The 25,263-nt window shown below is 69.3% G+C and overlaps 5 protein-coding genes and 2 long non-coding RNA genes across 9 annotated transcripts; 3 read left to right on the forward strand and 4 right to left on the reverse strand.

Annotated features, from left to right (window-relative positions):
- Positions 1–28: 28 nt before the first annotated feature.
- Positions 29–2,637, forward strand: RAD9A (RAD9 checkpoint clamp component A). Its single transcript, XM_069804209.1, has 11 exons — positions 29–192; positions 271–341; positions 466–600; positions 715–829; positions 952–1,051; positions 1,212–1,321; positions 1,417–1,523; positions 1,600–1,664; positions 1,740–1,841; positions 1,960–2,170; positions 2,248–2,637. The coding sequence occupies exons 1-11, from the start codon at positions 159–161 to the stop codon at positions 2,344–2,346; spliced, it is 1,149 nt and encodes a 382-aa protein (XP_069660310.1). The 5' UTR covers positions 29–158; the 3' UTR covers positions 2,347–2,637.
- Positions 2,457–6,132, reverse strand: PPP1CA (protein phosphatase 1 catalytic subunit alpha). The gene is made up of 7 exons (XM_069804210.1): positions 5,975–6,132; positions 4,923–5,054; positions 4,504–4,734; positions 3,910–4,014; positions 3,532–3,755; positions 3,050–3,184; positions 2,457–2,807 (listed from the first exon to the last, which is right to left on the reverse strand). Exons 1-7 carry the CDS (start codon positions 6,027–6,029, stop codon positions 2,697–2,699), a joined length of 993 nt encoding a protein of 330 aa, XP_069660311.1. The 5' UTR covers positions 6,030–6,132; the 3' UTR covers positions 2,457–2,696.
- A 3,042-nt stretch (positions 6,133–9,174) lies between these two features.
- On the forward strand, positions 9,175–17,135 carry CARNS1 (carnosine synthase 1). 2 transcript variants are annotated; one of them, XM_069804211.1, is made up of 10 exons: positions 9,175–9,233; positions 9,953–9,971; positions 10,815–11,046; positions 11,741–11,830; positions 12,217–12,704; positions 13,104–13,287; positions 13,802–13,887; positions 14,400–14,631; positions 14,719–14,990; positions 15,210–17,135. In XM_069804211.1, the coding sequence occupies exons 2-10, from the start codon at positions 9,969–9,971 to the stop codon at positions 16,434–16,436; spliced, it is 2,814 nt and encodes a 937-aa protein (XP_069660312.1). In that variant the 5' UTR covers positions 9,175–9,233; positions 9,953–9,968; the 3' UTR covers positions 16,437–17,135. The 2 variants fall into 2 exon arrangements, with proteins under 2 accessions (XP_069660312.1, XP_069660313.1); XM_069804212.1 differs by lacking the exon at positions 9,175–9,233 and having other exon boundaries at positions 9,962–10,006.
- Positions 17,136–18,119: 984 nt separating this feature from the next.
- On the reverse strand, positions 18,120–18,745 carry LOC138689357 (uncharacterized). The gene is made up of 3 exons (XR_011328238.1): positions 18,547–18,745; positions 18,370–18,490; positions 18,120–18,238 (listed from the first exon to the last, which is right to left on the reverse strand). It is a non-coding gene; the product is annotated as an uncharacterized lncRNA (long non-coding RNA).
- Positions 18,746–19,016: 271 nt separating this feature from the next.
- RPS6KB2 (ribosomal protein S6 kinase B2) lies at positions 19,017–22,958 on the forward strand. Of its 2 annotated transcripts, XM_069804214.1 has the most exons (15): positions 19,017–19,149; positions 20,167–20,201; positions 20,306–20,426; positions 20,511–20,579; positions 20,642–20,789; positions 20,878–20,935; positions 21,009–21,109; positions 21,200–21,290; positions 21,391–21,481; positions 21,636–21,743; positions 21,844–21,906; positions 21,998–22,075; positions 22,185–22,292; positions 22,379–22,491; positions 22,765–22,958. In XM_069804214.1, exons 1-15 carry the CDS (start codon positions 19,078–19,080, stop codon positions 22,931–22,933), a joined length of 1,425 nt encoding a protein of 474 aa, XP_069660315.1. In that variant the 5' UTR covers positions 19,017–19,077; the 3' UTR covers positions 22,934–22,958. The 2 variants fall into 2 exon arrangements, with proteins under 2 accessions (XP_069660315.1, XP_069660314.1); XM_069804213.1 differs by lacking the exon at positions 19,017–19,149 and having other exon boundaries at positions 19,956–20,201.
- Positions 19,610–20,123, reverse strand: LOC138689358 (uncharacterized). Its single transcript, XR_011328239.1, has 3 exons — positions 19,997–20,123; positions 19,822–19,925; positions 19,610–19,738 (listed from the first exon to the last, which is right to left on the reverse strand). It is a non-coding gene; the product is annotated as an uncharacterized lncRNA (long non-coding RNA).
- A 586-nt stretch (positions 22,959–23,544) lies between the features above and the next one.
- On the reverse strand, positions 23,545–25,070 carry PTPRCAP (protein tyrosine phosphatase receptor type C associated protein). Its single transcript, XM_069804217.1, has 2 exons — positions 24,997–25,070; positions 23,545–24,210 (listed from the first exon to the last, which is right to left on the reverse strand). The coding sequence occupies exons 1-2, from the start codon at positions 24,997–24,999 to the stop codon at positions 23,656–23,658; spliced, it is 558 nt and encodes a 185-aa protein (XP_069660318.1). The 5' UTR covers positions 25,000–25,070; the 3' UTR covers positions 23,545–23,655.
- Positions 25,071–25,263: the final 193 nt, after the last annotated feature.

Consider the following 25,263-nt stretch of genomic DNA (forward strand, 5'->3'; position numbering starts at 1 on the left):
TTGAGGCCGCCACCGCGGGGGGACGCCGGGCGCAACCATCTGGTGGGGGCGTTACTTTCAGGGAAGGGGCGTGGCTTTGGGAGAAGGGGGCGTGGTCGGAGAGTGTGGTCTAAGCTAGGGGGCGGGGCAGGCAGCCCCGGCCCCGCCCCCTCCCCGCCATGAAGTGCATCATCGCCGGCGGCAACGTCAAAGGTGAGCGGGGCCGGGGGGGTAACGGGGGGGGGGGGGGTATGGGGGTGCCCGGCCTCACCCCCCCCATTCCCCCCCCAGTCCTCGGCCGAGCCGTGCACTCCCTGTCCCGCATCGGGGACGAGCTCTACCTGGAACCCACCGAGAGCGGGGTACGGGGCACCGGGAAATGGGGGGCACCTGTGGACCCCCCCCCTCCATCCCCGCTGGGGCTGGGGCTGGGGGGGGAACTCTCTCTGTCCTGTACATAGTGTCATGTCAGTGTGTCCCCCCCAGCTGTCCCTGCGCGCCGTCAACTCGTCTCGCTCGGCCTTCGCCTCCTTCCTCTTCGCCCCCCTCTTCTTCCAGCTGTACGAGGCGAGCGGCCCCCCGCCCCACCTAGAGCTCTGCCGATGCAAAGTCCTCATGAAGGTGCAGCACCCTGCTCGGTCACCCCCCCCCAACCCCCAAAATCTCCCCGTTCTTCTGGGGTGGGGGGACCAGGCAGGGTGACCCTCTCCCATATCTGTCCCTCTGCCCCGCAAGTCCTTCCTGGGTGTTTTCCGCTCGCTGCCCTCGCTGGAGAAGACGGTGGGGAAATGTCTCATCCTGCTCAAACCCCGCGCCAGCCGCCTCGTCGTGCAGCTCCACTGCAAGTACGGTGAGTGCCGGTGGCGACACGGCACGGGAGCGGGACACGTGGACATGCCGGCACGGGAGGGGGACACACAGACACGCCGGCGCTGCCGTCCTGTCCCGCTGAACCGGTGCCCTCCCTGCCAGGCGTCACCAAGACCCACAACCTGACCTTCCAGGAGTGCGAGCGGCTGCAGGCCGTCTTCGACACCCAGCGCTGCGCCAGCAGCCTCTGCGCCCCGGCACGGTGAGTGGGGACCGGCAGCGGCACACCGCGGCAGGGGGGTGGGGGGGCAAAAGGGACATTGGGGTGGCACTGGGATGGCCAGGGGGCTGGAAGAAGGGACCCTTGAAGAAGGTGGAGGGTGCTCTAGCTGTAGGTGTGCCCCCCCCCCATGTGCCCACAGGGTGCTAGCGGAGGCCGTGGTCCACTTCCCCCAGACGCTGGCTGAGGTGACGCTGGCAGCTGGCCCTGGGGGCAAGATCAGCCTTCGGAACCACGTGGAGGACGAAGCAGGTGAGCCCTGCGGTGGGGCCTGTGTGTGTGTGTCCCCTTCCCTGGCCTTGGGGCGCCAGCACAGCCCCCTGACCCACCCCACGCACCCCCCCCAGAGCCAGGGAAAACGATGGTGACGGAGCTGTGGCTGGCTGAGGACGAGTTTCAGATGGCGGCCGTGGCCCCGGGCTCCCGCATCACTTTCTGCCTCAAGGAGTTTCGGGTGAGTTCCTGCCCAGCGCTCCCCAGCCCCATGTCACCCCTCAGCCCCCCCCCCCCAACCTCCTCTTTGTCCCCAGGGGCTGCTGACCTTCGCTGAGGCCTCCAACCTGCCCCTCACCGTCCACTACGACGTGCCTGGCAGGTAGGAGCGGGCCCCCTGGCCCCCCTGTGCCAGCCTTGCCCCTGGCCCCCCACCTCAGGCCCTCTCTGCCCGCAGGCCAGTGATCTTCACCCTGGAAGACGCAGTGCTGGAGGTCCACCTGGTGCTGGCCACCCTCTCAGACCCAGAAAGCAACTTGCAGCCCCCCACGGCCAACGGGTGAGCGGGGCTTGTGTCAGCCTCAGGGGAGGTGACAGTCCCAGCTCAGCTGCCATCAGTAGGGACCAGAGTGAACGGTCCCCACTCTGCCCCTGCTTACTCACTCTCTCCCCAACAGTGTGTCCCACCTGCCTGCCCCATCAGATGACTTCGCCGATGACCTCGAGTCCTACATGATTGCCATGGAACCCAGCACCTACGAGGAGGGCTCGGGGGTGCCTCCCATCCCCACTTTCCCACTGTGCATCCCGGATCCAGCCGAAAGCGACACCGAGGAGGAAGAGGAGGAGGAGGAAAGAGCTGTGCTGGGGACCCCCCCTCACAAGAAGGTCTGGGATGGGCACGGGCGTGCCTGGGGGCAGGGGGATGGGCACAGCCCCCTCCTGACCCCCACCTCTCCCCACAGTTTCGCTCTCTGTTTTTTGGCTCGGTGTTGACGCCAGGGGGGCGCGGCCTGGCCCCCACCCTGGAGGTGCTGGCGGAGGACAGCGATGGCGAGTACTGAGAGCCCTGAGGGTGCTGAGCTGCCGGCACCCCACCCCTCCAGCGTCCAGCCACCAGGATGGGCGCTGCCCTGACCCAGTATCGGCCCCCAAACACAGGCACCCCCCCACGACCCATTACAAGTTTATTCCCAAAAAATCCTCCTGCCCCACCCCTCCACTACCATCCCAGGGCTGGGCTCTGGGGTCCCCCTTCGCCCCGGCGGTCCCTGCCCTGGCGAGGCTGTATTTGGTTCGGTGGAGTGTGGCGGGGGGGGCAGGATCTTACAAATAAAAAACGAGTCGAAAGAAAAGCGACCTGATGCTGAGGGCGGGGGGCCGGGCCCCAGCCGGGGAGGGGGTGGCTCGCGGCTCATTTCTTGGCTTTGGCAGAGTTGCGGGGAGGGGTGACAGGGCGTCCCGCGGGGTTCAGCCCGCTGAACTGCCCGTATTTGCCCTTGTTCTTGTCAGCCGGCTTCAAAATCTGGGGGAGGGGAGGGGAAAGGGTGAGTGGGGGGAGGCCGCACGCCGTGCCCCCTCCTGCCCCAGCTTCCCACTTCCCTCCCACCTTGAGGGTGGAGGCTCCCCCCCAACTCTGTTCTCCCTCCTGTGCCCCAGCCTCCCCTCCCTGCAGGAACCGGGGCCCTCCCGCAGCCCCCCCCAGCGGTCACCACGGGCCTGCCTGCCTGCCACCCCCCAGCACTGCTGACATGTCCCCCAGCCCACCTGAAATGAACACATAAGTGTTTCATCCACGCTCATCATGGCGCCTGCGTTGTCGAACTCCCCGCAATAATTGGGCGCCGAGAAGAGGGTGACAAGCTGGCGCTTGGCGAAGAATTCGTAGCCGTCCTCCACCACCTGCGTGGGCATCGGAGACAGTGCTGAACCAGGTGCCCCGAGGGTAAAAACCCACCCCCGGGGCAAATACCCATCCCCTAGGGCATATACTCCCAGGGGTCCTATCCACAGAGTCCTGACAAGCCCCCCAGCATGCCCAAGGTCAAACATCCCCCTCTGGGGGCAAACACCTCGCTGGAATCCCACCTGTACGGACCCAGGCAGCCCCTAGAGCAAATACTGCCCTTGAGGGGCAAATACACGGGATAGAAACGCCTGCCCCATACCCAGTACCTGCTGGGGATCCAAATCCACACCCCAAAGGTGCACCCGACTTCCCCCAGCAACCAGATGCCCAGTGGCGGTACCTGGTGCGCCCGGCAGATGAGGTCCAGGTCGTGTTTGTGCAGGAACTTCGCCACCACCTCTGCCCCGAAGGTGAAGGAAACGCCGCGGTCATTCTCGCCCCAACCCTGCACATCCTTGTCGGGGTCGGACCAGAGCAGGTCACAGAGCAGGCCCTGATCCGGCACGTCCGTGGGGCGCATGATCCGCCGGATCTGCTCCATCGACTGCAGGTCGGGAGACAGCCCTACGAGAAGCGGGGGGCCGCGTCAGGCCCTGCTTCTTCAGCAACAGCCCCTGTCCCCCCAGGGCACCCTCAAAGCATTAGCACAGAGCTCCCGTCCCCCCGCTCCAGCCCCCAGTGGCTGCTTCCCCGAAGCCCCAGGCAGGGCTGTGCCCACCTCCGTGGCAGCAGAAGATCTTCTCGTCCACGATAGCGGCAATGGGCAAACAGTTGAAGCAGTCGGTGAAAGTCTTCCAGAGCTTGATGTTGTATCGCCGCTTGCCTGCAAGGCAGTGCGTGTGAGTGCCTAGTGTTGCCCCTTTGGGGTTACATGGGTGTGCAGGGCTCCCCAAGAGCCCCCACCATGGGCTCGTGCCCCCCCCAGGTGAAGCACACGCAGCCGCCCAGAGGCCCACCGACCCCAGCAGAGCTCCAGCTGCATGGGGGCAATGCCATGGGGCAGCACTGCCTCACGCAGGGAGTCTCCTCGGGGTGCAGGCTCATAGAGGTGGTTGGCAGGGGGGGCACAGGGTGGGCGTGGGACACTCAATGTGGAGGGTGCTGGGAGCACTGGGGTGGTACAGGTTGGTTGTGGGTATGAGGAAGGTACAGGGGATGCAGGGGGATATGGGGGTGGCAGGAGGACTCCCCCCTGGTCACAGCAGCTCTAGGCGGGGTTGGTGCAGGACAGCACAGGGACGACACCGGCTACAGGGTGCGTGGGGATGGCAGAGGGGTTGTGGGGAGATGCAGCCGCAGCCCGAGCACTCACACTCGTCATAGAAGCCATAGATGCGGTTGATGCTGGCGCACTCATGGTTACCACGCAGCAGGAAGAAGTTCTCGGGGTATTTGATCTTGTAGGCGAGCAGCAGGCAGATGGTCTCCAGTGACTGCTTGCCCCGGTCCACGTAGTCGCCCAGGAACAGGTAGTTGCTTTCAGGGGGGAAGCCCCCGTACTCAAAGAGCCGCAGCAGGTCGTAGTATTGCCCGTGGATGTCGCCTGGGGGGGGACGCAGGGTGTGCATGGGACCCCAGCTCCCCGCAGTCCCCTACGCCACCCCACAGTGGGCTCCAGTGCTGCCCATCCATGTCCCCAGGGAAGCACAGGGACCCCCAGCTGGCCCCACACCCATCCCGGGGGCTCGCCCAGCCTGTGCCCAGCTGGTGCGACACCCAGCCAGCCCTCACCGCAGATCTTGAGGGGTGCCTCCAGCTCCAGCAGGATGGGCTGGCTCAGGAAGATCTCCCGTGACTTCAGGCACAGCCCCCGGATCTCGTTCTCCGTCAGCTGCACGTTCTTCCCCGGCCGCGACCCTTGGACTGGCCCCACCAGAGAGACAGGCGTCAGGGACCCTGCCAGCACCCTGCACAGCCCCCGTACCCTGCCTGCCAGCACCCCGCACACCCCCCCCACACTGCCACTGAGGGACACATATTGGGCACAGGAACGACAGGCAGGAGGGATCTGGGTGCCCCCCCCCCCGAGAGGGTCCTGGCCTGCCCCGAAATGGATGGGCATGGATCACCCCCTGCCCCAGTGCACCCCTCTCCTGCCAGAGCTGGGAGTTGTGGCAGGGCCCCCCAAACTGCAGGGCCTGCAAACCTCGATCCTCCCCCCTCCCCGGTGCCTGCCAACCTAGCACCCCTGTGCCCAAACACACCCCTCACCCTACATCCCCTAACACAGTCCCCCCCACTCTATCCCAAATCCAGCAGCCCCCATACCAGCCCCCCCACTCCCCTGAGCCCCCCAAACCCACAACCCCCCAACACCCCCCCTCCCCCCAAAAAACTTCCCTTCTGCCTCCCAAACCTCCCAGCCCAATATCCAGGCCCCATCCCCTGCACAGCCCCCCAGTATCCAGCCCGAGGTCCCCAGTTCTACACAGCCTCCAGCACCCCCCACCATATTCTCCAGCCCCCCCCCCGAGGTTCAGGGGCTGCCCCGGCCTGACGGTGGGGAAGACCCCAGGCTGGCCAGCCGATTGGGGGACGGGAGACTGATAGGGGGGGACTGGGGCCGTTGTGGGATGGGTAGGAGTTGGTGTGGGGGGGCCAGGGCCGTGGAAGGCGGCGGGGCGGGGGGGGGGGGCGGGCTGGAGGCCGTTAAGGGGAGCAGGCCCGTTCGGGGCGGGGGCGGAGGCCGTTGTGGGGATCCCGAGGTGGCTGCGGGGGGGGAATCCGTGGCTGTTAGGGGTGCCGGGGGTCGGGGGATGCCGGCGGTGGCGGTGGCCGCTCACCCTCCAGGAGGCGGCTGATGATGGAGTCGAGGTTGAGCTTCTCGGTGTCCGCCATGGCCGCCGGACGCTGCCGCCCCGCCCCTTCGCGCTCGTGCGCCCAGCGGGAGCGGCCGGCGGGGGCGGTGGGTGCCGCTGCGCCCCCTGCCGGAGCGGAGGAATCAGCGCGGCAGCGGAGGGCGGGGGGGTCCCGGCGACAGCGGGACGCGGGGGGGGGACGGACACACACAGAGGGGACACCGTCCGGCTGGGGACCCCAACCCCGCCATGGGGGGCACGGGGACGCCCCATCCCCGGCGTGGGGGCACTTCGGGCACCCCCGTCGACGGCACAGATACGTGGGGACGCCGGTGGCACGGGGACACCCCGGGCAGGGGGGGACAGGGGGGACGGGGGGGGGACCCCGGGTACCCGCATCCCGCTTCTCGGGGCACCGGGACAGCCCGGGGACATTGGCGGGGGGGGGAGCATCCCGGGAGGGACCGGGATAGATGGGGTCCTCGGGACTGGGCTGTGACAGGGGGACACGGAGGGAACACGGACACGGGGGGGACACACACGGGAGGACACGGTGCTTGGCAGAGTCTGGGGGGTCGGGGGGGGCCACCGGGGCCCGGCATGTCCCCGCTCCGGGAGGCTGGGACCAGCGTCGTGAGCGACACCGGGCTGTTGCTGGGAGGCTGTTGCCAGCCCGGGGTGTCCCCAGGGGCACCCCGAAGCCTGGGCTCCCGCGGGCACCCCGGGTACGGCCCCGGGGGGGGCTCTGGGGCCACGGGGAGGGGGGGCCGGGGGGGCCGGGACCCGTTTGTGCCCCCCCCCCGCCTCCTCGGGGCTCGGGAGGGTGGCAGTGCCAGGCCTGGGAGGCAGGGCAGGGGTGCGGGCACCCTGCCTGCTCCCCTGCCTGCTCCCCTGCCTGCAGCGGTCCTTTAACCAGGTGGGGCCCAGGTAAACAGGGACAAACCATGGGTGGCACCGGCACCGCCGCTACCCGTGCTGGGCTGTGCTGTGCCACGCCGTGCCACGCCACACCACACCACGCCATGTCGTATCACGCCATGCCACGTCGTATCACGCCATGCCACATGTGCTGCCCTGTGCCGTGCCACACTGTGCCACGCTGTGCCGTGACACGCCGTGCACGCCGCACCGCGCTGCGCTGTGCCATGCTGCGCGTGCCGTGGGCTGTGCCGAGCCATGCCATGCTGTGCCACACCATTTCCCACGCATCCTGTAGGCCATGCCGTGCCGTGCTGTTCCCTGCATGCCATGCCGTGCCATGTGGTACCATTCCCTGTTTGCCATGCCATGCCATGCCGTGCTGTGCTGTGCCGTGCCATACTGTGCCACATCATACTGTGCTGTGCCATACCATCCTGTGCCATACTGTGCTGTGCCATGCTGTGCAGTGCCGTGCCATGCCATACTGTGCCATACTGTGCTGTGCCATGTCATGCTGTACCATGCCATGTCATGCTGTACCATGCCATGTCGTGCTGTGCTGTGCCATACCATGCTGTTCCATGCTGTGCTGTGCCATGCCATGCCATGCCATACCATACCATGTTGTGCCATGCTGTGCCATGCTATGCCATGCCATGTCATACCGTGCCATGCTGTGCAGTGCTGTGCCATACCATGCTGTGCCATACTGTGCCATGCCATGCCGTGCCATGCTGTGCCATACCGTGCTGTGCCATGCCATGCCGTGCCATGCCGTGCAGTGCTGTGCCATGCCATGCCGTGCCATGCCATGGGGTCGGGAATAGCTCCCCGGGGGGGTTGCAGCCGCCCGGCTCCAGCCCTGACATTTGTGCTCCGCGGTGTCAGTTTTACAGCCGGCCCCGGGTGACCCCGCCGGGCTGTCCCCGTCCCCCGTCCCCCGTCCCCGTCCCCGTTCCCCGTCCCCGTCCCCGTCCCCCGCAGTGGCTCCCCCGGCCCCGGTTCCCCCGGTGCCCCCTTCTCCCATTCCCCACCCCCCCCGCCCCCGCCGGGGCTCCGCACCCCGCGCCCCCCCCCTTTCCCCCCGGCCCCCCCCGGGCCTCCCCCGGTCCCGCCCCGCCCCTCCCCGGGACCGCCCCGCCGGGACCGGAGCGGGCACAGCCGCTGCTCGGGGCGCGACAGCACCGGCCACACCGCAGCCACCGCCACCGCCACTGTCACGCCGGTGGGTGCTGGCGCGAGTGTGGGGTCCCGGGGGGTGGGGGGGTGTGTGTGCGTGGGTGTGGGTGCTTTTTTTCGGGGGGATGTGGGTGCAGGAGCAGCGGGACCCAGGTGGCGAGGGGTGTGTGTGTGTGCGCACAAGTGTGCGTGTGTGCACGCACGCGTGTGCATGTGCGTGTCTCTGTGCGTGTGTGTGGGCAGGGCTGTGGGTGTACATGCGTGTGTGCGGGCATGCGTGCGTGTCTGTGTGCGCGTGTGGACACGCGTGCAGGCATGGCCATGCGTGTTTGTGCATGCGTGTGTGCGTGCATGTTTATGTGCATGCATGCACGGGCATGGCTGTGCATGTCCATGTGTGCATGTCTGCATGCCTGCATGTGTACATGCATGCATGTGCACGGGCATGTCTCTGTGTGTGCATGTGCGTGTCTGCATGCCGGCACGTGTACATGCACGTGTGTGCATGCGTGTGTGCGTGCATCTGTGTACCTGTGCACGTGTGTGCACCAAGCAGCGTGGCAGGGCAGGTGTGCAGGGCTCTGCGGCGTGGTGGCCGTGCTGGTGGCTCTGTGCCTGCCAGTGACGGTGACAGTGACGCCGTGGGCAGCTGGACCTAAGCCGGGGGACGTGCAGCCTGGCAGCTCTGCCACGCTGCGGAGAGGGGGACGGGGACGGCGAGGGGGGGCCATGCCCAGCCCGGCCAGCTTGGGCACAGGGACCGTGGGACAGGGACACCCTGGCACGCTGAGCCATCGCCCCAGGTCCTTCCACGGCAGCACGTCCCCGTGGCCTCCCTGCTGTCCCTCGTTGTCTTTGGGGACGGGGACGAGGCCAGGGACAGGGGTGCAAGCCTGGCTCACGGTGAGGGTGCCAGCGCCTGGCGCGAGGTGCCCGTGCCCCCCCCCGGCCTCGGAGGGGACAATGGGACTCTGTGCCGCCCGCCGTGCCCGCCGCCTAATCCGGGGCACGGGGCTGGGGGCCGGGCACCCCGGGGTGGCACAGGGCGGGGGTTTAAAGGCCAGAGCCGAGCGGTGTCCCCTGTGCCAGGCTTCCCCGAGCCCTCGTCCCCTGCGCGTTCTCAGGCCACGGCTCCCACCCCAAGGTACCCAGGGCAGGCGCGGGGGACACAGCTGTCCTGGCTTGGGGACCGCAGGGTCATCCCCCAGCCAGGGACAGAGGGGGCACGGGACAGTCCCCAGGCTGGGGGGGGGTGGGACACGGACCTGCTGGGACCCCCGTGGCTGCCCCATGTCTGCGTCTTGGGGGGTCCTCATGCTGGCAGGCGCTCACCGGCGGGCAGGGGACAGAGCCATGTGTCCCCTAACCCTGTCACCGGGTCCCAGCCTCCCCATGGGGCTGTAGGAGCTGAGCTGGGGGACCCTGGGTGGGTGGCTGCAAGCGGACACCGCTCAGCTCCGTGCCTCAGTTTCCCTTCGTGCCCAGGTCTGCCAGGCACCCTGCTGGGAGCTGGGGCACCCCTAAGGTGGGGGGGACGGATGACAGGGAGGTCCCAGATACCCGGGTCCACGTCCCCAGGGCACCTTGGCACCCTGGGCACGGGGTTGCCCCCGACGGTGCTGAGCTGGCATGGGATTACGCTAATCCCTGCTCGGGCTCAGCCGGAGCTGGCAGGGTCACCGGGGCTGGCACCGAGGGGACAACCTGGGGTCACCCCGGCTGGCTCCAAGGGGTGCCCCAGGAATGGTGCCTGGCCTTGGTGGGTGCTGCAGGAGGGGGGGTCCCCAGCACTGGGTGGGGGTGACCAGGGGCTGGCAGGTCCCCAAGGAAGTCCCGCTGACTCTGCCCGTCCGTCTCTTGCAGCCCCTCGGTCACCAGGATGGTGAGTGGCCCCCAGGTGGGGGGAACCGGGCAGAGGTGGGTGCCCCATCCCGGTGGGGCACGGCCCCGGTGAGCCCCGGCGGTGCCGGGCACTGCTGTAGGGAAGCGGGTGGCGTGGCGAGCTGTGCCCACCCGCCGCGTGACCCCGTGGGGACAAGGGGACGCTTTGTCCGGGAGCTGGCGGCCACGGCAGCTGGCACTGCCCCGCCATCCCCGAGGTGGTGGCTCTGTGCCCGGCACCCGCAGCCCCCTGACACCCCCACCCACGTGTGGGCAGTGGCACCCTGTGCCCCTCTGCCCCGTGGCAGCCCCTTACCCCCACGGCTGCCCCATGTCCCCCATGCCAGCATCCTACCGCTGTGCCCACCCAGTGTCTGCCCCAATGCCGGCCACACGCCAGTCCCATGCCAGCCCCTTAGCCCCATGTCAGCCCCATGTCAACACCATGCCAACCCATTAGTCCCATGCCAGCCCCATGCCAACCCATTAGCCCCATGGCAGTCCCATTCCAGTCCCTAAACCCCATGCCAGGCCCATGCTACGCCCATGCCAGTCCCTAAACCCCATGCCGGCCCCATGCCAGCCTCCTAGCCCCAAGCCAGCCCTATGCCAGTTCCATTCCAGTCCTTGAACACTATGCCAGCTTATTAGCCCCATGCCAGTCCCTTAACCCCATGCCAGCTCCATGCCAGCCCATTAGCCCCATACCAGCCCCATGCCAGTCCCATTCCAGTCCCTTAACCCCATGCCAGCCCCATGCCAGCCCATTAGCCCCATGCCAGCCCCATGCCAGTCCCATTCCAGTCCCTTAACCCCACGCCAGCCCCATCTCTGCTCCCTGCAGCTCTCAGTGGACCAGACGAGTGTGGAGCCAGTGTCCAGCCCGAAGGAGCAGGAGTGGGCAGGGCCGGAGGCACTGTGCCCGGGCTGGCTGGAGGATGAGGCCCTTGATGGCGAGGTGCCCGAGGACAGCGGGGACCCCGACTGTGCCACCCACGCCTACGAGCTGCTCCAGAGCGCCCTGCGCCAGGAGGGGCTGCCCCACACGCTGGACCACTCCGCGGAGCCCCGCACGGGTGGGGGGCACGGGGGAGGCTGGCATGGGGGGCATGGGGCTCAGGGGGCTGGGAGCTGGGGGTGGCAGGGACTGGGATGGTGGTGGGGCACGGTGCCAGGCTGGGGACACGGGGGTGGCAGGGACTGGGACGGTGCTGGGGGCATGGTGCCAGGCTGCGGACAGGGGGGTGGCAGGGACAAGGGTGGTGCTGGGGGCACGGTGCCAGGCTGGGAACACGGGGGTGGCAGGGACAAGGGTGGTGCTGGGGGCACGGTGCCAGGCTGGGGACACGGGGGTGGCAGGGACAAGGGTGGTGCTGGGGGCACAGTGCCAGGCTGGGGACACGGGGGTGGCAGGGACTGGGACGGTGCTGGGGGCATGGTGCCAGGCTGGGGACACGGGGGTGGCAGGGACAAGGGTGGTGCTGGGGGCACGGTGCCAGGCTGGGGACACGGGGGTGGCAGGGACTGGGACGGTGCTGGGGGCACGGTGCCAGGCTGCAGACAGGGGGGTGGCAGGGACAAGGGTGGTGCTGGGGGCACAGTGCCAGGCTGCGGACAGGGGGGTGGCAGGGACAAGGGTGGTGCTGGGGGCACAGTGCCAGGCTGGGGACATGGGGGTGGTTGGGGGCTCACAGCCAGGCTGGAGTGCCAGGGACAGGATGGCAACGAGGGTCCCCGTCCCGGGTCTGTTAACCCTTGCCTTGCTGGCAGGATTTGGCCCGCTGGACATGACCGTCTGCATCCTGGGCTCTCCCACCGCCTTCCTGCCCATCCTGCTGGAGGGTGGCACCCGCTGCCCAGGTGCGTGCAGCCCCCTTGCTCCCACCCCGTATGAGACACCCGTGAACCCACAGCGGGTGCTCCCTGTGTCCCAGCTGGCTACTCCAACCCTGGGCCAAGGCGTTCCCCACACCCGCCTGTGCCTGCATGACCGGGATCGGGAGGGAAACTGAGGCAGGGGATGAGGCTGGCGCCAGCGCCGCTGTGCCCCACATCTGCAGCCCCGTTAACCCCAGTACACACCAGTGCCGGCAGCAAATGCCAACCCAGGGTGCCAGGGCAACCACAGTATCACTCCCCCCATGCTCCATCCCCTGGCTGGGTGCACCCTTTGCCCCCCACCCCGGGGGGGGTCTCGGGGCCGGGGGCCCGGGACAGACGCTGCCCGCGCCCCTGCCCACCCGCAGGTGCCATGGTGCTGTGCCTGTCGCCCACCTGGGCCAGCCGGATGCCCTCGGAGACGTCCCCGGGCGCCTGGTCCCTGCTGCTCTCCCGGGGGGTCTCCTTCGAGGCGGGGGGCCACAGCACCCTGGAGACCTTCGTGCCCCCCCGCCGGGCCAACTACGTGACGGGCACCTTTGCGACGGGGAGCCCCGAGAGCGGCTGGGTGGGCGAGCTGGCCCGTGACCTCGACTGCCCCACGGGGGGCTCGGTCCCGCTCACCCACCGGCTCGAGGACCCGCTGATCACCCGTTGGGTGCTGGCGGCCCGCGCCGGCCTGCCCGTGCCCCCCACCCTGGCCTTCATCTTGGGGCCGGGGGGCGACCTGCCCGCGGATCCGGTGGCCCCCGGGGTGAGGTTGGTGCGGCTGGAAGACCCCCAGGGCCAGGAGAGCCTGGTGCAGGAGGAGGTGGGCGCCTTCCTGGGGGGCACCGCCATGGAGCCCTACAGCCAGGTGGGCACGGGGGCACGGCGGGGCATGGGGGAGGCACCCACGGGGTACAGTGTGGGGGGGTGGGCAGGGACACGGGGGGCACAGCTGGGGTGTAGGGGTCAGGGTCGTGGGCACTGTAGGGTGTGTGGGGGCACCCATGGGGCACAGCGGGGTGTGCAGGGGCACAAGGGTGGGGGGCACCTGTGGGGCACAGCGGGGTGTGCAGGGGCACCTGCGGGTTGCACACCAGTAGGGTGTCACTGGTGACACAGGGTGACAACTGCTCCCAGGCGGTGGGGGTGGCTGTTGGGGGGGTGGCGGTGGCACGGGGTGGTGGTGGGGGGCATGGAGGTGGTGGGTCGGCACGCTTAAGCGGTTGGGGTGTCCACGGCGCGGGGTGACACGGCGGGGTGCGCGCAGGTGGCGGTGCGGACGGCGGGGTGGCGTTGGCGTGGGACGGGCACCCGCAGCACCCACGGGAAGGAGGAGGGGGCGGCGGTGGTGCAGGCGGTGGGTGCCCGGCTCCGCGGGCTGCTGCGGGAGGAGGACAGCGTCCTGCTGGAGGCCCTGGTGCCCACCGCCCGCCTGCCCACGCCCCCCCCACGTAAGGCCCCCGCCTTCGGGTGCCCACCACCCTGGGATGGGAGGGAAGGGTCCCCCCCCCCAGGCTCCCCGCGGCTGTGCCGGCCACGCGTCCAGCCCCTGGGATGGGTGGGTGGCCATCGGGGCACCCAAACTCTCGGGCTCCTGGGGCCGGGGGTGAAGGTGGTCACCCTGGACCCCCAGGGTTCCCTGGCGTGGGGGAGAAGGGCACCCTGGACCCCCACAGTCCCCTGGGGTAAGGGGGGGGGGCAAAGTGGCCACCCTGGACCCCCGTGGTCCCCTGGGGCAGGGCAGGGTGGTGGGGTGACCACCATCGATCCCCTACGGTCCCGTGGGGTTGGGGGGACGGGACAGTAGCCGTGCTGGACCCCGTGGTCTCCTGGGGTTGGGGTTGGCCGGGGCCACCGTGGTGTCACACAGGGTCCCAGAACCCCATGGCGGGGGGGACACACACACGGGCAGGGACCCCTCGTCCTCGGGCAGCGGCCGTGCCTGCCCTGTCCCTCGCCCCCCAGGCAGCCCAGCCCCGCGGCTGCCCGTGGCCCTGCGCATCTGCACCCTCGTCTGCAGGTCCTGGGGGGACCGGCCCCAGCTCTGCCAGGTATGGCCCCGCCCGGCCCAGGCTCCTCCCCTTTGGACGGGTGGGGCATGGTGGGTGTGGCCATGAGCATCCCCACCCGCGGGTGGGGCGCGGCCCTGTGTGTCCCACCGGGCTACGGGGTGGTGGCACGTGTCCCACCAGGCTATGGTGGCCGTCCACGTCCCCAGACCCTGGTGGCCCTGCGTGTCCCCAGGCCCCCACGGTAGCCCGTATCCCCGGGCTACGACATGGCAGCCTGTGTCCCCACGCCCTGGGCGGCTGTCCGTGTCCCCATGCCCTGGGTTAGTGCATGTCCCCGTGCCCTAGTAGCAGCCCATGTCCCCAAATAATGGCGTGGCAGCCCGTGTCCCCATGCCCTGGGTCACCGCATCCCCAGTCTACAGGGTGGCAGCCCGTGTCCCCACGCCCTGGGTTAGTGCATGTCCCCATGCCTTGGGTCAGTGTGTCTCCCCACGTCCCCACGTCCCGGCGGCAGCCGGTGTCCCCATGCCCGCGTCGACGTGTCCCCGCAGGTGGCGTGCGGCGTGGGGCGCGCGGAGGCACCGGTGCGGCACGGGGCGGCACTGCCCCAGGGCCTGGACTCCAGCCTGCAGCAGTGGGGGGTGGTGGCCCCCGGCCAGCGGCAGGCCCTGGCCACGCGGCTGCGGGGGGCCGCTGAGACCGCCATGGCCGCCCTCCTGGCCACCGAAGCCGAGCTGAGCCCCCAGCAGCGCGGCGGTGCCCGCGCCCGCACAGACCTCCTGGGTGAGCATGGGGTGGGGGGGGTGGGCAGAGCCGGTTCCTGGGGGGCCACGCTGCTGCGGGGGCTGAGCATGGTGTCCCCGTCCCCAGGCGTGGACTTCTTGCTGGCGTGCGTGGATGATACCCTGGAGCTGGTGGCCCTGTCCGCTAACAGCCAGCGGTGCCTGGAGACCTGCCTGCTGGCCGAGGCCATGGGGCGCGCCGTGGGGGAGCCCCCCGGTGACCTGCCCCGGCTGCTGGCTGAGACCCTGCTGCACCGGGCGCAGTGTCACCTGGTCGAGGGCAAGGACATCCTGCTCATCGGGGCTGGTGGCGTCAGCAAGAGCTTCGTCTGGGAGGCGGCCCGCGACTACGGCCTGAGGGTGAGGAGGCTGGGGTGCTGGCTGGTGGGCACTGCCATCAGTAGGTTTCAGAGTGAACGCCAGGCGCCAACCTGCACACAGCAGCCACACCGTAGCTGTGCCCACACCTCAGGCGGTCTCTCTGCTGTCCCAGTCAGTGGTGGGGGGGTGGCACGGCTGCGGTGCCAGCAGCACGTGCCCCCCTCCTCTGACACGGTTGCCACCTCTCTGGGGATGCAGATCCACCTGGTGGAGTCGGACCCGGAGCACTTTGCGGCGGGGCTGGTGCAGACCTTCCTACCCTACGACAGCCGGGAGCACCGGCGGGACGAGGAGCACGCGGAGCGGGTGATGGAGTTGGTGCGCGCCCGGGGGCTGCGGCCCCACGCCTGCCTCTCCTACTGGGATGACTGCGTGGTACTGGCAGCACTGGTGTGCCAGCGCCTGGGGCTACGCAGCAGCCCGCCCGCCGCCGTTCGCGTGGCCAAGCAGAAGAGCCGGACTCACCAGCACCTGCAGCGGTGCCGCCGGGGCCGCCCGCCGCCCGCCGCCTTCGCCGTGCCCTGCCGCCGGCTGCAGAGCCACGGGGACGTGGAACGGGCGGCCGGCGTCGTGCCCTTCCCCGCCGTGGCCAAACTGGAGTTCGGGGCGGGCGCCGTGGGCGTGCGGTTGGTGGAAAGCGCCGGGCAGTGCCACGCGCACGCCGCCCGGCTCTGGCGCGACCTCCGGGATGACGCCGATCACCCGGGCATCGGGCTGGGCTGGGGCAACGCCATGCTGCTGATGGAGTACGTGCCGGGCACCGAGCACGACGTCGACCTGGTGGTCTTCGAGGGGCGGCTGTTGGGCGCTTGGGTGTCCGACAACGGCCCGACGCGCCTGCCCGCCTTTCTGGAGACGGCCGCCTGCCTGCCCTCCTGCCTGCCCGCCGACCGGCAGGCGCAACTGGTGCGGGCAGCCCTGCAGTGCTGCCTGGCCTGCGGCTTGCGGGACGGCGTCTTCAACGTGGAGCTGAAGTTGGGTCCGGGTGGTCCGCGGCTCTTGGAGATCAACCCCCGCATGGGGGGTTTCTACCTACGCGACTGGATCCGGGAGGTCTACGGCCCCGACCTGCTGCTGGCGGCCGTACTGGTGGCGCTGGGGCTGCCGCCGGTGTTGCCCGCTCGCCCCGTGCCCCGAGCCCACCTGGCCGGCGTTATGTGCCTGGGCTCGGAGCACGGGGCGGCCCTGGGGGGCGGCGGGGGGCTGGCGGCTCTGCGGGAGCTGCAAAGTCGCGGCTTGGTCCGTCTCAATCGTCTCTTCGAGGAGACGGCGGGGGCCGGCGAGTACGAGGAGCCCTGCCTGAGCGTTGCCTGCGGCGGGGCGACGCGGGCAGAAGCCTGCCTGCGCCTGCTGGGGCTCTGCCAGGCGCTGGGCATCGACTCGCCCCGCTACCCCGTCGAGCATTTTCTATCCCACTTCAAATAGCCCCGGGCAAGCAGCGGGGCCGGCGGGGGCGCGGAGGGGGCACCAGTATTGACCTGCTGTCCTGGCACCCCCTCCCGCGGCCCCGCCGCCCCGGTCCCTGGCATCACCCTGGGATCCCGTCCCCTTGTCCCTCAGCCCCGCCACCCCATCCCCTGGCACCCCGTCCCCTGGCACCCCCTGGTCCCAATCCCCTGCCCTGACACCCCATCCCCTATCATCCTCCCCCATCTTGCCACCCCATCCCCTGGCATCCCCCCTACTCCCCTGGCACCCCGTTCCCTAGCATCCCCCCCATCTTGGCACCCCATCCCCTAGCATCGTCCCACTCCCCTGGCACCCCATCCCCTGTCATCCCCCCATCCCCTGGCATCCCCCCACTCCCCTGGTACCCCATCCCCTGGCATCCCCCCCGTCCTGGCATCCCCCCACTCCCCTGGTACCCTATCCCCTGGGATCCCTCCATTATCCTGGCACCCTATCTCCCTGCCCTGGCACCCCATTCCCTGCTCCCCAACATCCCCCCCCTCCTCCCCTGTCCCTCCCTACCCCCCCTGTACCCCCATCCCTGCACTCCCTGTGCCCCCTGCCCTGGCACCCCATCTCCTGGCACCCCAAAGCCCTGCCCCAGCGTCCCCTGTCCCCGCAGCTGGGGGGGGGATGTCCAGTGCCCCTCTGATACCAGGGGACACGCAGGGACACGCCGACCCCCAGCCCTCCCCGTGCCATCCCCAGGGCAGGGGACAGACAAGGTGCCCCATTAACGAACCTTTGCTAATGGGGGGGTGAGGGCAGCCCCCCAGAAGCACCTAGGCCCCACTACCAAAGCAGTGGGCGCAGCCTGGGATGTGCTGGCACCCACCGGCACGGGGAGACCCTACAATAATAGACCTGCGTGGGGACACCCTGCAGTAATAGACCTATGTGGGGAGACCCTACAATAACAAAACAGCATGGGGAGACCCTGCAAGAACAGAGCTGTGGCAGGGAGACCCTGCAATACCAAAGCAGCGTGAGGGAGACCCCACAGTAACAGACGTAGGTGGGGAGACCCTGCAATAACAGACCTGTGTGGGAAAACCTTACAATAACAGACCTGCATAGGGAGACCCTACAATAACAAAGGAGCACCCGGGGATTCCCGGTGGTAGCAGAGCAGCTGGGAAGACCCTGCGGGAAGAGACCTGTATGGGGAGCCTCTGTGATAAAGGGCTGTCACTGGGGAGACCCTACAATAACAAACCAGCCCCAGGGACCCTATATAATGCCCAGGACTCGGTACAAGTGGTCCCACCCCAGGGCAGGGCAGCCGGGTGTCCCACCGCGGTGTGGGGACATCCCCAGGTTAGCACCCCACCCTAACCACCCCGGGGACCCCACAATGACACGGGACCTCTGCTGTCCCCGGGACCCTGCAGCAGAACCGGGACACCCTGTGACACCCACCCCCTGTGTCCCCAAGAGCAGAGGGCAGTGCTGCCATCCCAAATGTCCTGAGCCCTGGGACAGCACCGAGCCCTATAGTGAGAGACAGCCCCTATAGTGCCTGAGACCATACAATAACGCACAGTCCTTATAGTGCCTGAGACCCTAAAATAAGGCACAGCCCCTATAGTGCCTGAGACCCCACAATAATACACAGTCCTTATAGTGCCTGAGACCCTACAATAACACACAGCCCCTATAGTGCCTGACAACCTACAATAAGACACAGCCCCTATAGTGCCCGAGACCCTACAATAACACAGAGCCCCTATAGTGCCTGAGACCCTACAATAACACACAGCCCCTATAGTGCCCAAGAACTTACAACAACACACAGTCCTTATAGTGCTTGAGACCCTACAATAACACAGACCCTATAGTGCCTGAGAACCTACAATAAGACACAGCCCCTATAGTGCCCGAGACCCTACAATAACACAGAGCCCCTAACCCTACAATAACACAGAGCCCCTATAGTGCCTGAGACCCTACAATAACACCAGTGACCCCACAATAACACACAGCCCCTACAGCACCTGAGACCCTACGATAACACACAGCCCCCATAGTGCCTGAGACCCTACGATAACGCACAGCCCCTGTAGTGCCCGAGACCCTCCAACACCACCAGTGACCCTACGATAACGCACAGCCCCCGCAGCCCCCACGACCCTACAATAACACCAGTGGCCCCACAGCACCACGCAGCCGTGTCCGCCCCGCACTGCCACTAGCGCCCTACGAGCCCGCCTGGGCCCCGAGCAGGGTCGGGGGGGGAAGGAGGGGGGTTCTCCATCTCTTCCAGGGGCTCTACTCCCCCCCCTCCGCTGTCGTCACGGCGGCGCCGATAAGGTCACAGTGACGCAACAGGGGCGGGGCCGGGGGTGTGTCCCCCCAGTAAAGGCTGTGACCGGCCGGCCTGGCTCTGTCGTTGTCCCTGCGCGCCCCCCCGCTCCTTCCCCGCCGCCCCGGGACCCCCTCCCGCCGCCGTTTCCCCCGCCTCCCCCCCGGGACTACATCTCCCAGCGTGCCCCGCGGCGGGGATGCCGGGAATCCCCCCGGGTGACGCGCGGGAGGGGCGGGGCTGTCGGGGCGGGGCCAGCGGAGAGGGGCGGGGCCAGCGGGGCGGGTCCCGCCGGGGTCCCGGTACGGCGCCGTCATGGCGGGGGTGTTCGATATCGACCTGGAGACCGAGGAGGGCAGCGACGGGGACGAGCCCGAGCTGGGCGCCGTGAGCTGCTACCGGGGCGGGGCGGGGCGGGAGGACCGGCACCGGCACCGGCACCGGCACCGGCGGGGATCGGGGACCGGGGACGGGAACCGGCTGGGAACGGGGGACACCGGCACTGGGGGTGGAGGAACATGGACCGGGGATGGGGACGGGGCGAGCGGGACGGGGACGGGGACACCGGGACCGGCTGCGAACGGGGGCGCGGATGGTAGGCGGGCGGGGGGTGAGCGGTACCGGGACCCGGTGGGGACGGGGGAACCGGGGACAGCGCGGGGATGCACCGGGGCCCGCTCGGTGCTGGGGACGGCGGGACGGACGGACGGACGGGCGGGCAGGAGGTTGGGTAGCTGAGGGAGGGGGGACGGGGACAGCGACAGGGACAGGCACCCCGGGGTCCTGCCGGTGGCGGGGCCGGGGCGCAGGCGGGCTGGCCGTGGCGACGGGGCACGGGAGGGGACAGGGGTCGGCCGGGGGTCCCGGCCCGGCTTCCCGGCACGGCCGGGCGGAGGGAGGTTCCCGCTGGGCAGGGCCCGGCCTCAGCCCAAAAACATCCGGCTGGGCTGGCGCACAGCACCTCGCCCTGCTCTGCCTGCCGTGGGCACCCTGCCCATCATCCTGCCACGGGTCCCCTGCCTGCACCCGTGGGTCCCCTGCCTGCGGTGGGTCCCCCACCTGCGGTGGGCACCCTGCCTGCCCTGGGTCCCCTGCCTGCAGTGGGCACCCTGCCTGCCACGGGCACCCTGCCTGCAGTGGGTCCCCTGCCTGCAGTGGGCACCCTGCCTGCGGTGGGCACCCTGCCTGCAGTGGGCACCCTGCCTGCGGTGGGTCCCCTGCTGCAGTGGGCAACCTGCCTGCCACGGGTCCCCTGCCTGCCACGGGCCCCCTGCCTGCCATCCTGCCGTGGGTCCCCTGCCTGCAGCCATGGGTCCCCTGCCTGCAGTGGGTCCCCTGCCTGCTGCCAGCACCTTGCCCACCACGGCCCCCTGCCCGCCACTGACCGTGGGTTCCCTCCCGCAGGATATGGAGCTGGAGCCCCGGGGGAACGGCCTGGAGTAAGTGGGGGGCAGGTGGGGGCGGTGCGGGGGGGAGCAGGCAGGCAGGGGTCAGGCAGGGTGCAGGCAGGGGGTCCGTCCCCTCTCCCCCCATCTCCCGACAGGCCGGTGGGGCACTACGAGGAGATCGAGATCTCGGAGAGCAGCGTCAACAACGGCCCCGAGCACATCGGACCCCACTGCTTCGAGCTGCTCCGCGTCCTGGGCAAGGGTGGCTACGGCAAGGTGGGGGGCACGGCACAGGGCGGGGGGGGGGAAATCCGGTGCTTCCCGACGGCATCCCCAACCGTCCCTTCCCTCTCCTTCCAGGTGTTCCAGGTCCGCAAAGTACAGGGCACCAACACGGGGAAGATTTTCGCCATGAAGGTCCTGAAGAAGGTAGCGCCTCCCCGGCCCCCCCGGCCCCCCCGGCGAACCCCCGCTCACCGCCTCCCCCCCAGGCCAAGATCGCCTGCAACGCCAAGGACACGGCACACACGCGGGCCGAGAGGAACATCCTGGAGGCCGTCAAGCATCCCTTCATCGTCGACCTCATCTACGCCTTCCAGACAGGCGGCAAGCTCTACCTCATCCTGGAGTGCCTCAGCGGTAAGGGGGGGGGGTTGCCGGGGAAGGGGGGGGTCTGGGGGGGCCGGGAATGGCTCAGGGGGTCCCGCTTGGGCTGGTTTTTTTGCAGGCGGAGAGCTCTTCATGCAGCTGGAGCGGGAGGGCATCTTCCTGGAGGACACTGCCTGGTAGGGATGGGGAGGGGATGACGGGGATTGGGGGGGTGCCGGGACCCCGACACTGCTCACAGCCCCCCCCCAGTTTCTACCTAAGCGAGATCACGCTGGCGCTGGGTCACCTGCATTCCCACGGCATCATCTACCGCGACCTCAAGCCGGAGAATATCATGCTCAACAGCCAAGGTGGGCTTGGGGGGATTGTGGAGGGCACGGGGAGGGGGGGGGGGGTCCTGGGGGTGGGACTGACCCCCCCCCGCCCCTCGTCTCCCGCAGGTCACATCAAGCTGACGGACTTCGGGCTGTGCAAGGAGTCGATTCACGACGGGGCCGTCACCCACACCTTCTGCGGCACCATCGAGTACATGTGAGGCGAGTGCGACATGGGGAGGGTGCGGGGGGGGGCCTGTCCCGGCCCCCCCTCTCCCCCCACCCAGCTCAGGATACCCCCCCCCCACCCACCCCAGGGCCCCCGAGATACTGGTGCGCAGCGGGCACAACCGGGCGGTGGACTGGTGGAGCCTGGGCGCCCTGATGTACGACATGCTCACAGGATCGGCAAGTCCCACTCCTGCTCTTTCCTCCCTGGGTGGGGAGGGGTTGTGGGGTGGGGTGGGGGGTCCCAGGGTTTGGGGGTGGGGGTCCCCAGCGGGGTGATGCTGAGCCTTCCTCGCCCTCCCGGCTCTTCCTCGCCACCCGGTGCCTCTCGCAGCCCCCCTTCACCGCTGAGAACCGCAAGAAGACCATCGACAAGATTCTCAAGGGGAAGCTGGTGCTGCCGCCGTACCTGACGCCCGACGCTCGGGACCTGCTTAAAAAGGTACCCCCCCCCCCGCCCCCCCAGCCCCCGCCTTGTTTATGTAGGTCCTACCAAAACACACCCCCCTTATTGCCTCATTCCATCCTCCTTTCTCTTCCAGTTCCTCAAGAGAAACCCCAACCAGAGGGTTGGGGGGGGACCGGGCGACGCAGCCGATGTGCAGGTACAGGCAGGAGGGTGGGTGACAGGCGGACACCCCCCCCCCCCCCAAAATCCTGCCTGATGCCCCCCCCCACTCGTCCCGCTGCCCGCAGAAGCAGCCCTTCTTCCGCCACATCAACTGGGAGGACCTGCTGGCCCGCAGGCTGGACCCCCCCTTCAAACCCTGCCTGGTATGACTTGGGTGGGGGGGGGAATGGGACAGGTAGGGTGGGCAGGGTGTGCGTTGGGGGCACCCATGGGAGCACCCACCACTTGCCCCCCCCCCCCCCAACCCCGCAGCAGTCGGAGGAAGACGTCAGCCAGTTCGACACCCGCTTCACCCGCCAGACGCCCGTCGACAGCCCGGATGATGCCGCCATCAGCGAGAGTGCCAACCAGGCCTTCCTGGTATTGGGGGGGGACACACACAGGGGGCACCCCCACCCTCTGTTTCCCCCTCCCCCAGCCCCTCCTGACACCCCCGTTGCCCGCAGGGCTTCACCTATGTGGCCCCCTCGGTGCTGGAGAGCATCAAGGAGGGGTTCTCCTTCCAGCCCAAGGTGCGCTCCCCCCGTCGCCTCAACAGCAGCCCCCGCACCCCCGTCAGGTACCTACCCCACCGGGGGGGGGGGTTTGGGGGGGGGCTGGGGGAAGCGGGGTGGGTGCTGCGAGACACAGCGGATGGAGTAGGGGGGCTTTGGGATGGGGACATCGGGGTGGGCACCGTGGGGTGGGGGTGTTGGGCATGAGGGGATAGCGCTGGGGGGGGGACTACTGGGGTTGGGGAAGGGGCTCTGTGGGCACCAGCTGTGCCCCCCCACCTCTGCGGGCAGAGGTGCCCCCCTCACCCCTTCCATGTGTGTGTGTGTGTCCCCCGCAGCCCTGTGAAGTTCTCCCCCTTCGAGGCGTTCAAGCCGGGGGCGGCGGGAGAGCCGATGGAGCTGGGGGCCAGCCTGCCTCCCCCACCCGAGGGCACGGCCCCCCTGCCCATCAAGACCTCCGTGGGTGCCAAGAAGCAGAAGGGGGGCCGGGGGCGGGTGCCCAGGTAGGGGTGGGGGAGCGGGGTGGGGGGGGGTGGGGGGGTGACCCGGGGGAGGACGCCGGGTGCCGATGGCGGAGGGGCCTGGTGCCCCCCCCATGGGTTTGGGGGGGTTGGAGCCCCACATTGCTGCTTGTGCTCCATGGGCATGGACCCCCACCCCCAGCTCCCCACCCCCTGGCACAGCCCCCTGCCTGCTTATGCTGCTACCAGGCAGGGCTGGGGGGGGGGTGTGGGTGGAGCAGGCCCCACCCAGGGTGTGGTCCCTAAGGGTGTGGCCGCCCCTCCCCCCCGGGGGTGGGCCTGGCTGCTGGATGTGTGCCAATTAAAGAACTTGATGAGGCTGTGGTGGTCCTGTGTCCTTGGGGGGCGGGGATATATATGCTGCCCTGCCAGGGTGGGGTGCAGGCTCCACCCCCTTGCACTACACCCCGCCCTTTGTATTATGCCCCGCCCCCTTCATCAGGCTCCACCCCTTCCATCAAGACTTTTGCCTTCCCCCAAGACTTTTGCCTTCCCCCTGCCACACCCTTTTCCTTGGCCCCACCCACTTTCCCCAAGCCACGCCTCCCTCCCCGCACCCCAAAACCCCATCAGCCGGAGATGGCCAGAGCTGCTCTTTTATTGGTCGGTGCCGGGGCCCGTGCGGCCAATGGGGAGCCTCTGCTGAGAGCGGGCAGCGCGTGCAGGCAGGGCAGGAGGGCGGGGCGGGGAGGGGGACATTTGGGGGGGTCACAGGGCTGTGACGTGGGGTCGCGCGTCCCCCCAGGCCGCCGTCCCCGAGAAAGCGTGGAGGTCGCTGAGCAGGGCCCCCGCGCTGCCCCCCGCCGCCTGCCCCTCGCCCGGGGGGCTCCCCCCGGCCTCCTCTTCCTCCTCCTGCTCATCCTTGTCCTCCTCATCCTCCTCCTGCTCGTCCTCGTCCTCCTCCGGCCGCTGGTCCTGGCTCCACGGCATCAGCTCTTCTTCATCCTGGGGGGCCGTCGTCGTCGCCAGCTCCCCGTCCTCCTGGCAGGGTCTCGCCGTGGGGCCGCCGGGTCCCCGCAACCGGCGCCAGCGTCCCCGCAGCAGCGCCAGAGCCCGCCGGCCCATGGGTCGAGGATGGTAACGGCCGGCCGAGAGCCGGCAGAGGTGGTGCCAGGCCACCGCCAACCCCACCGCCAAACAGAGCAGGAGCCCTAACAGGGCCCCCACCGCCCGGTCGCTTCGGCTCACCGCCGGTTCGCCCGCCGTCACCGACCCCGCCAACGCCAATAACACTGGTGCCGACGAGCTCCGCCGCGCTCCAGCCTACGGGCAAAGGGCGGCGGGGTCACCGCCGCCGACCTGGCACCCGGCCCGGCCCTTCCTCGACCTGGGACGGCCGCTCCGGCACGGAAAGGGGGGTAGGGCTGGGGCGAAGGGCGGCTGTGCCCCCATCCCTTGCCCCCCCAACCTCGCCGGCGGTGCGTGCCGGGCAGGTGGCCAGCCGGCACAGGGCCGGCCCCGTGACGGGAAGCTGCGGTCGGTGGGTGCCACAGCACCGGTGGGTGCTGGGGGAGAGGAGCCGGGGCTAGGCCCCCCCCCCATGGCTGCACAGCCCCATAGCACCCCCCCCAAGGCTCTGCTCCCCCCCTGCCCCCCCTCAGCCCTGCCCCCACAGCCTCCACCCTGGACCCCAAGCCCCCAACCTGCCCCCCCCACCCCACCATGCTACCCTGACCCCCCCCCCAACCCCACCATAGCACCCTGCCCCCCCCCCCCCTCAAAACCTGCCCCCCCAGTTCTGGCACAACCAGGCCTTGCTGCCCCCCCCCCCCAAACCCCAGCCCTGCTGTGGGAGGAGGACCTGCCGCAGGGACCCACCGCTGCTGCCCACCCCCCCCCCCCGCCACCACTGGGGGGTTTGGGGGGAGCCAAATTTGGATAAAGCACAGCCACCTCCCACCACACCCCAGTTTTAGCAGGGGAAACTGAGGTTGGAGAAAGACCTGGCCCCCCCCCCCAGCAAACTCCCATTCTAGGCGATGCCCCCCACCCAGTCCCCCAGGTCCCAGACACCCCATCTCCCATCCCGTCCAGTTTCGGGGTGCTCACCATCAGCAGGCGCTGCCGGAGCGGGTCTTGATGCCGTGGGCATGAGCCGTGCTGGCCCCCCCCCCCCCCAGCACTTCCTGCCCCCACGCAGCGGATGTATCGATGCGGGGGGAGGCGAGGTGCTGCACAGCCCCCCCCGCCTACCCGAAATGCACCTGCAGCCCTGGAAACCCAGGGTGGCTGCCAGCTGTGGGGACCCACTCTGCCCCCCCCCCAGCTGTCCCCCCCACCTCCCCACCATGGCCCTAGGGTTACCGGTGCCCCCAC

Source organism: Haliaeetus albicilla, chromosome 16 (assembly GCF_947461875.1).
Source record: "Haliaeetus albicilla chromosome 16, bHalAlb1.1, whole genome shotgun sequence".
NCBI classification, from domain to species: domain Eukaryota; kingdom Metazoa; phylum Chordata; class Aves; order Accipitriformes; family Accipitridae; genus Haliaeetus; species Haliaeetus albicilla.

Excerpts from the sequence above, each read along its gene's own strand:
- RAD9A (XM_069804209.1), top strand. The coding sequence starts at position 159 with ATGAAGTGCATCATCGCCGGCGGCAACGTCAAAG. Across the intron at positions 601-714 it reads GATGCAAAGTCCTCATGAAG|TCCTTCCTGGGTGTTTTCCG; the intron begins GTGCAGCACCCT and ends CTGCCCCGCAAG. Across the intron at positions 2,171-2,247 it reads GGACCCCCCCTCACAAGAAG|TTTCGCTCTCTGTTTTTTGG; the intron begins GTCTGGGATGGG and ends CTCTCCCCACAG.
- PPP1CA (XM_069804210.1), bottom strand. The coding sequence starts at position 6,029 with ATGGCGGACACCGAGAAGCTCAACCTCGACTCCATCATCAGCCGCCTC. Across the intron at positions 4,015-4,503 it reads CTATGGCTTCTATGACGAGT|GCAAGCGGCGATACAACATC; the intron begins GTGAGTGCTCGG and ends ACTGCCTTGCAG. Across the intron at positions 3,185-3,531 it reads TCATCTGCCGGGCGCACCAG|GTGGTGGAGGACGGCTACGA; the intron begins GTACCGCCACTG and ends ATGCCCACGCAG.
- CARNS1 (XM_069804211.1), top strand. Across the intron at positions 11,831-12,216 it reads GGGTGGCACCCGCTGCCCAG|GTGCCATGGTGCTGTGCCTG; the intron begins GTGCGTGCAGCC and ends GCCCACCCGCAG. Across the intron at positions 14,632-14,718 it reads CGCCCGCACAGACCTCCTGG|GCGTGGACTTCTTGCTGGCG; the intron begins GTGAGCATGGGG and ends CCCCGTCCCCAG.
- RPS6KB2 (XM_069804213.1), top strand. The coding sequence starts at position 20,071 with ATGGGTCCCCTGCCTGCAGTGGGTCCCCTGCCTGCTGCCAGCACCTTG. Across the intron at positions 20,580-20,641 it reads CCATGAAGGTCCTGAAGAAG|GCCAAGATCGCCTGCAACGC; the intron begins GTAGCGCCTCCC and ends CCTCCCCCCCAG. Across the intron at positions 21,907-21,997 it reads GCGACGCAGCCGATGTGCAG|AAGCAGCCCTTCTTCCGCCA; the intron begins GTACAGGCAGGA and ends CGCTGCCCGCAG.